The sequence below is a fragment of the Pinus tabuliformis genome, chromosome 3_2 (assembly GCF_031772625.1).
Source record: "Pinus tabuliformis cultivar Carrire ecotype Pingquan chromosome 3_2, CPIR1, whole genome shotgun sequence".
Lineage (NCBI taxonomy): Eukaryota > Viridiplantae > Streptophyta > Pinopsida > Pinales > Pinaceae > Pinus > Pinus tabuliformis.
Window position 1 is genome coordinate 753017663 of NC_142302.1, and position 9491 is coordinate 753027153.

At 33.5% G+C, this 9491-nt stretch overlaps 1 protein-coding gene across 1 annotated transcript; it reads left to right on the forward strand.

The window, feature by feature from the left end:
• The first annotated feature begins 877 nt into the window (after positions 1-877).
• On the forward strand, positions 878-4467 carry LOC149182786 (uncharacterized). The gene is made up of 2 exons (XM_089418627.1): positions 878-1842; positions 3871-4467. The coding sequence occupies exons 1-2, from the start codon at positions 1257-1259 to the stop codon at positions 3969-3971; spliced, it is 687 nt and encodes a 228-aa protein (XP_089274753.1). The 5' UTR covers positions 878-1256; the 3' UTR covers positions 3972-4467.
• Positions 4468-9491: the final 5024 nt, after the last annotated feature.

A 9491-nucleotide genomic window follows, 5' to 3' on the forward strand; every position in this document is an offset into this window, starting at 1 on the left:
ACATACCTAATTTTAGAAAAGCTGCCTTATATTTTGGTAAACTCTTCAACACATTTTTATCAAGACCTAGATTCTTAAGGGTTAAGTAAAATCAAAGTAAATAATAATAGTTTTGTTACAATAGGTTTTTTTGTTATATATTTATCAATGGTAGATACAAATGAAAACTTTTACAAATGATATATTTATCAATTATATCAACCACATTAATATTTTTAATGTCATTGTGCATCTATTTGTGCTAGTCAAGCAACTAGAAAATCTCTTGAGATGCAAACTTCTTTTCAAGTAAAAAGAAATTTGGTCCTTCGAAACTAGATAAATCCAAAATTAAAATAATCTATACTATATACAACTAACCTCTTGTAATCGTAATATACAACTAACCTCTTGTAATCGTAACAGTTATATCAAATTCATTATTCCGTTTAATCAATCATATACTGTTCATCCTACTATTCACAAGTAAGAGTTACTGCAACATAAATTTGGTGAAGAGACGACAGTATGACGACAGTATTTAGCATATTGTGAATAGATCCCGTTTCATTTCGGAAGAAGGTATTTAACATATTTTGTTGTATTTAAAAGCAAAGAGTGGTACAACATGATTATAGGGATTTGTTGGATGAGGTCAAATATCAGCGCTCAGTCTTCCCGTGGGAGAAGAAAAAGCGAATCTGATCATGATTACAGCCCACGAGAACGTTACGATTCTCCCAATTAGTGGACATGTGGGGGTAAGATATGATCACAGAATCCATGAATGGGGAGGTAAATCAGGTAAAACCTGAGACATGAAGGGACAATTTATTACGAGTGAAAACCCTAGTTAGGGGGTAAACATGGTAGGTTGGTCAAGTTCAGTTCGGTGTCGGAAGATAATATCATTGGCGTTGATTATGGTTAGCGAAACCCAATTAGAGGAGGCAGCCAAAAAATTAGGGTTGAGAGTGATTTGTGCCGCCTGAATTTGAATTTCTGGAGAGAATATAGAGAAGCAGGGGCTATAAAAAAGGAAAGCAGTTGCAAATTGCGGGGCAGGAGGAGGTGCTCTTGGCTTTATAGTATTTTTGGGTTCAAGTAATTTTATGATTTTTCGGCCTTTTTGTCCCTTCCATCTCTGCATGGGAGGGATTTTTGCAGGCAGTTATTGAGACTATCGGCATAGATCCAAGGATCGAATCTGGCAGAGGGCATATTCAGAATTTATTCTATTGTCTAATTTTTTTATATAAATCTCTAGGCACTGGAATATGTCGATCGAGGTTGGGACTCAGATGGGCTGTGCGGATTCAAAAGTTGTCAGCCTTTTGAATATGAATACAGAGGATCAGGCTCAGAATTTAACCAAAATGTCTCATAAAAAAAGGTTGCAGGGATCAAGACACAGGAGGTTGATGTCCAGGCAACGGTCATGGACAGCCACCAGTGAAATTTCTAGAGAGGAAGCATGGATAAGGAGGAGGGGCCAGTTGCTAGAAGAAGAGAAGAGGACTCATCAGTTGCTTCTTGATGAAAAGACGAAGAAACTAGGGAGGAGTGTCTCAGATTTGGGGGATAGGTTGCACTGGTCTCAGCCTGCAAGAACAAGAGGAGTAACAGATGATGATGTGGAGGAGCTTAGGGGATGCATCGACCTTGGATTTCGGTTCAGTTTTGATGAAGATCCTGCGCTCTGCAACACTTTCCCTGCCTTGGATTTGTACTATGCCATCAACAGACAATTTAATGTCTCCAGGTCCAAGTCTTCTCCAGACTGGAATTCCTCACAGCAATCAGAGTCAAATGGTGGCAGCCCTTCCAGCCAGTTATGTGATGAATGGAAGATCTCTAGCCCAGGTACATATACCTTCAGATGATTATAGTTATAGGAATGAGCTTTTGGAGGGTATTGATTGTAGATTTTTAGAAATTTTATAGATAACAGCAAGCTCAATTATGCAGATATTTTTGAATCTGCAATCAGGACAAAAATGTCCCAGTCAGTTTTGAGTATTAGATGTTGAAACTTTTTGTTTTTTTTGCTGTCTTGATTTTTTATTGTGACAAGTAGCTCTTCTTTTTCTTTCTTTTTTCATAGGAAAAAATACTTTTGATATTTAAAAAAAATATATGACACGTAGTTCTTCTTCTTCTTTTTTTCATAAGAAAAAATACTTATGATATTAAAAAAAAATACAATCTCTTTTCTATATAGCAAGTAATGCTTCCCATAACTTTTTGTTTTCTTTGCTGTCATGAATTTTATTGTGACAAGTTTTGTTTTCTTTGCTGTCAAATTTTATTGTGAAAATGTTTTGTTTTTTTTTTCAAAGGGAAAAAATATTTTTAATATTTAAAAAAAAAAAAAAAAAATACAATCCCTTTTTATATGGCAAGTAATGCTTCCCATTAACATAGATGAATAGAGATGGTTTTTCCGGTTTTTGTTTTTTCCTCCTTACCCACAAAAATATCAAAATATCTTCTTATTGACAATTACACCATTTTGATTTTGCAGTTTTTTTTCATGCTCACGCTCGTAAATGAATGGTATTATTGAAAGTATTTTTCATTTACTCAAAATCATTTTATTTTACAAAAAAATGGTTTTATTAAGAGTATTTTGGTTTTTATATTCTGAAATGATGGATTAATAAATATTTTGGTTTTTATATTTTGAAAGGAAGGATTAATAAATATTTTGAAAATGTTTTTAGTTGTTAAAATAAAATGTAATTATTTTTTAGTTTATATATTTAGTTGTTTATTTCAGAGTTCTAATTTAATTGATGAAAAAAAAAATTAATTTTTACAAAATAGTAATCAGTATATGTGTTAATAGATGTTAAATATTTAATTTCTATTAAATTTTTATTTATGTTAAGCAAAGTTTTAATTTAATTGATAAACAAAAATTATATAACTTTTACAAAATAGTAGTCAGTATATGTGTTAATAGATGTCAGATATTTAGTTCTATTAGGTTTTTATTTATGTCATTGAATTTTTTTATTTTTTTTTCCTTTTCATTTTATGTTCCACACTCTTGGTGAGGTTATATCATGGTTATGTAGAATAACACTATATGATAGGGCAGAGAATTGAACCGATAACTTAACATCTAGTAGTTCCTTCACCTAGCTGACTATGGACTATGTCAATAAACTCTTATTACTTTTTGTTACCATAATACTTGTGTGTTTAACTTATATTAATTATTTTTTATAAATACCTTAATTGCTCATTTGACTTAACATTTAGGAGTGCTTTAAATTACTTTTTGTTACTTCAATTTTTTATTATTAACATATATATGTGTGTGTTTTTTTGTGTGTGTTTAACTTATATTATTTTTTATTATAAAAAGAACAATAATTTAAATAAAATTATAATTTACCTAGTTATTAGATTTTTTTTATAATTTAAATAAAATGTTAATAAATAAATGTAATATTAATGTTATTGTTATTATATTTTTTTTTTTTCTTCTGTTAATGTCAATATCATATGCTTCTCTCAAAGATTAAACCATACAATTAACTAATTCAAATTGTGAAACGGTTAATATCTCATTAAATCAATTATATATAAAACAAATTATATATATATATTGGATTTTTTAATTAATTTAAATAAAACATTAGTAAATAAATGTAACATTAATGTTATTTATTTTTATTATTTTTTTCATGTCCCCCTTATGCAAATATATATATTTTATATTTTATTTATATATATATATATATTTTGATATTTTGAATTTGGTAGAGGCGAATGTGAATGTAATTTTAATATTAGATGCCATTTTTTTAACCTCGTTATAAAATAAATAAATATATATATATATATAAACTGGATTTTGATATTTTGATTTTGATGTTGTAGGGGAGGATTCCCAAGAAGTGAAGACAAAACTGAGGCACTGGGCGCAAGTAGTTGCATGTTCGGCTCGCCAGTGTTTGGAAACTGCCTCCTTTTGGCATTGATTATCTGTTACTAGTTCCCTTATATATTCGCCCAGTTTTATTATTAGTATTAGTATTGACAGTGGTCGACTGATTTGTGTTTTGGGCAATGGAGACTCGCTCGCTTGATTTTCTGTTGATTAATGTTTAAATGTAAACGAGAGAAATGGAATGGTGTCAAAACTTTGTTTGCCTGGGATTCATCAGTGTCTAACATGACGATTCATCCTGTTTGCGTTGCTTTGCTGAGTAACAGAAATTCTCTCACACGGAAAAGCATGGCGAACTAATCATTCGGTGTAGAGACTAACCAGAAGTTTAAACGGCATACTATTATGACCGTGTTCAGCAATATAGAAAGTGGGTGGTATACGCATTGTGACTTGTAACTTGGAATCGAAATCTCCATTTACATTCTGTTTGTGTTTTTGTGCGTATCTCTATTCTTTTGATATTAAATGTATATATGGCATTGTTCTTAAATGTACTACTTCGGCAATTCATTACCCAACTTTTATATGGACTGTATTTGTGAAGATATTAAATGTATATATGGCATGGTTCTTAGATGTATTACTTCGGCCATTCATTACCAATTTTTATATGGACTGTATTTTTACCTCACAAAGAGTAAATAAATATGTTGAAGATTATCAATATTTACTAATTATTTAGTTTATAGGATAGTATTAGTTTTTTTAGTGTGGTTCAGGAACACTTTGGTCAGTAAGTGGTCGCTACGTCCCCGCTTATTTAATGAAGAATTCTCTCATGTAATAGAATGGGATGTTTGGATAATTATTTATGGTGTGCAATATGGTTTGAATATTTTAGTTTATATATTATGATGGGTTATATTGTGTTTTGATAATGATTAATTCATTGTGTATATTAAGGGTATACTTAAATTTTACTTTTTTGTTATGTTGAGAATGATAGCATAAGCCTCTTATTCCCTTTGCCACCTCAGAATTGTCCTTTTCCTGCAATCCCTCATAAGATATCTTTGATGAGATTTCACGTACTCGTAGGTGATGTCGAAAGGGACATATTTTCTAAGAGGTTTTGTTGGCTATTTAACTTTAAACCTAGGTCCACCCTCTGCATGCCAACAAATGTTTCTATTTCCAAGACCGAGATCTATGATTGGAGGGAATGTGGAGGCCCACTAAGGAAGAAATCCAACAGTGGATATAAATGAAGGAATGCAAGTTCGGAGCAGATCAAAGTAGAAATAAGAAAATTGACCCTGAGAAGTGACTATAAAAGTATGTTTTTACATATTTACATAAGACTTGCTTTGTTGATTTTCTTGTCATTCTAGCCAAATGGTTACCAATACTATTAGAGAATATTGGAAATTGGCACATTGTGGTACCATTTAATTGTAATCTAGAATTGATCTGAAGGTTAAGCTTAGTAAACAATAAAGTTTCTTGTGTAATCAATTTTTTTAAAACATCATACTAGAAGGCTACATTGTTGAATTCAAAATAGATGCCACTCAATTGTATAGTGAACTTGAAAGAATTTTTTTCAAGGATCTACGAGGAAGATTTGTAAAATCACTATTCACCTAGATAAAGATGTTTTCGTGCAACAGAGGAGTCAAGATGTTAGAATCTAATAACGTGGGTAGTTGAATCATCTTGCACATGATGGGGAGAATAGGGGCTAACCAATGGATGGAATGAAGAAATGAGGAAGAGGGATACAATAGGAAGGAGAAAATATATTGAGGATGTTGAGATATTAGAGGGATAGAAGTGTACATACACTAGATAGGGAGGAAACATGATAGAAGAAGCTAGAGTGTTGCGTAGTGGAGAGAGATTTCGACGTAGTAGCAAAGAGAGAGGTGTTTGCATTAGAAATTGTGGTAGATATAAGGAATAGAGGAAGTGTCAGAGAAGGAATAAGATGGAAGCACAATAGTGGGGAATCAACATTGGTGACATGTTTGATGGAGTGCCAAACCTAGAAGATGGCGAGAAATTGTGCAAGGAGAAAGGAAAGGACAAGAAAGGAAATCCTTAGTTTAGTTTAGACCAGGAAGAACCAGTGTATCCTGAAGACCCTAATTAGGCCATACCTAGTGTCAAACCCACAACCATGCACATGTCAAAAAATCTAAAGATAAGAACACCTAGTAATTTATCGCAATTAAGTTCAGTTAGTGGCAATAATAATAAAGATAGTCAAAATAGTGGAAATAGTCAGACATTACCTAGTACATAAAAAAAGTAGCCAAAAGTGTTGTAGAGCACAACTATGAAGAGAAACATGATGGAAAATGAGCCTTACATGTGAATGTCAACCTTCCACGATGCTAAATTAGAGGATATTGGGTAGCACCTTTTTATATGTGAGCCAATTTTGAATGCCAAGTAAATACAAGATGAACAAATCAAGTTATTATATATGGAAACCATTTTCAAAGACTTCATGTTGACATGGTACATGAAATTTAAAAATACTACACCCTCTTGACAAGGGAGAGGATTGGAAGAAATTAAGCAAGAATGATTGAAGGAGTTCCAGAAGTCAAAATCAGAGTCCCAATATATTACAGAAATCAAAGAATTAAGAATCATGCTAGCAAGACTATATAGGATATCAACCAAAGGTTGATCCAGGTGGATATTGGTGGCCACCTGCCAATTCCACTTGGACCCCCACCATTGCTTCTTTCAGTTTTTCAGTTTCCTTAATTATAGCAGAGTTTACTATTTTTAACAATTTTTCGGGTCCTAAACTTCCAGAGCCGTTTTGAGGCCCCAAACGTCGTTTTTTTAGAAACCATAAACTCTTGGTGTTACATCTCCTTAGGTTAGGGTTTTGGTTTTTTAGGGTTTTCTCTTATTGTTCAATAATAAAAAGGCCCTTTAGCCTCATTGTAAGGCAATTCAGAGGCATGTAGCCACCACATCTCTTCTCAGAGATAAGCTACCATCACCCTAGCTGGTTTATTTACATTCCTGTTTGTAAGCATATTTCAGTATTTTACATTAATGAAATGAAGTATTATTTCCGCTGCATCTCTGTGTTTATGGTTATCTCTGTTATTTGTTGCATTCCTGTTTAAATCTGAAACAAAGGTTCAAGGTATTTTTATATCGATTATCATTCCCGATTCCTGATGTGTGACATCAAGAGTGTTTTATTGCAGTTCTATTACCACATATACATATTCCATTAACTCGGTAAAAGTTTTCCACATAGTTTGAAGCATTGGAGACTGTCATGAAGCTAGAAGCATCCCTAACAGGAAGTGAAAATAGTGCAAGGATGGCACAAGTACAGTCACAATTGGTAGTGCTAAAATACAGTTGCAGGACTTAGCAAAAGGAAAAGAGAAGCATAAATAATTATGGTGTACCATATGCAAAAAAAGGGTTCACCATAGAGATGAGTGTCCAATAATCACAATGAACATGAAAACATGAGTTGTGAATCCACAAGTGTAGGTTAGGGGATTATGGTGCAATATTTGTAGAGTGTGGGGGCTATAATGGGCATATACGCACATCTTTCCCATTGTTGCATAAATATCAAAGTTTAGTAAAAACATTATTCTATGACTTTTACAAATCATCAGGAATGCATGCTTTTCGTGCATTGGACTTGATGAGGGAGCACACCACTAATAACTAAAGGTTGTAGGAGGTAGAAGGTTCTGAATCTACGATTCCAATGTAAAACATACCTAGAGGATATAATCTAGGAAGAGGCCAACAATTTCTTAATAAAGGAAAAGGAGGGTTTGGATGAGGATGAGGACTCATCATCTGTTATAATTGCGGCTAGATAAGACATATAGCTTAATATTTCCCTAACTTGTGTACAACGTGTACCTATTGTAAGAAACTATACCATGCTACTGAGAATTGTCCTCATCTTATCGCCAAATGGGATGAAATGTGCATATGATAGTTGTAGAAAAGCACACATATTGACCATAAGTTTGAGTGATTACGTGTGGAGGAACAAGGACAAGAGCATATATTAGTGGAATAGGGAAGCAACAATACGAATGGGTAAGGAAGGCAATAGAGCCACCTCCCAAGTTTGATCTAGCAAGGGAAAAAGAGATAGAAAAGGAGGTGAGAAGGGAGCTAGTTGCAATAGAATGGGGTCAATAATGTTTGACCATGCAGCAAGCACAACTGGTATATGACTTGCCACTAATCTATGACTTGTCTACACCAAAAGGAGGAGGAGAATATGTAAGCCCAATCAAAAGTTTCCTAGACAATTTCTTAGACTTAACAAAAGATAAATCAACCCTAGATAAGCTACATATAATGATCAACCAATGTGCACGAGGGCATGAAAGGATTATATGACAAGGCCCCAAGTGCACAATTAAGCACATTATGGAGAAGGAAAGGAAAAGTAGGGAGTTTATAACTAATGCGTAGATTGGAGCATATGATATGGACCACATTATTCTGGACTTGTGATAAGATGTCAACTTCCTCCCAAAGAAGACATGGTAAAGGATGGGTAAACCAATGTTGATTTGGTCATAATATAACTGAGAATGGCTAATCAATCAAGAATCTTCCCTATTGTAAGGTTGGTAGGAGTAGAAGTTAACATTAATCGGGTTAATAACAATGTTGACTTCGAGGTAATTGATATTGTCAGTGACTCTAATCCTTATCCAACATCGCTTGGGATTGATTGGGCCTTTGACAATTAAGTAATAATCAAACTTAAAAGAAAGAAAATGGTCTTTGAGTCAGGGGATTGAGAGTAACAACATCATTAAACCCAATGGAGGGAGAGTGGTATGTAGAATTAGTCATATTAGGATTTAAAGCATAATAACTTAATCCTATCTACAACATATCAGCAAGCAGAGAAGAATATGTTAACCTAACTGTTGATGGATAATTAAGTTGGTGAAGTGATAGCTTTCGCACATCAAAATTAGACACAACCTTCAAGAATTTCCAACACATGTTACATGACGTATCCACCAAGAGATGTACTTTTATTACCCGCACAATACGATGGATCAGGAACGAAGTGCGGGATTCCCCAAAGTACGATGGTATGACCAATGTAAAAAAAATTTGTAAAAGAATGTGAGTCACAAATACTAGAGAAACTTTGGTTGATGGCCTTAGATGTCACGCTAAAAGCGACTCCTGCATGTTGGTGGGATACACACAAGGAGAAGATCAGGAACTAGTAGACATGTAATAGCTTGTTGCAGATAAGATTTAGACCAAACCCATAAATAGAAGGAACTAAATATAATGGATTGGGGTGCCTACCACTCATTTGAACATAGAGTGAATCACAACATGGATGAAGAAGAGAATACCAAAGGAATAATGGGTGCAAAAATTCATAGATACCTTAGAAATTGGTATACCAAATTAGAGGTCCGTAGAGGGACAACAAATTGGCTAGAAATGGCATAAAACTTCAAAATAACCTTTAGCTTTGAGTTAGATGACCCACCCTTGGATACAACACTAAAAGTATCAACAAGTACATTTTTATGCGAACAGTCCAACTACACTAAGA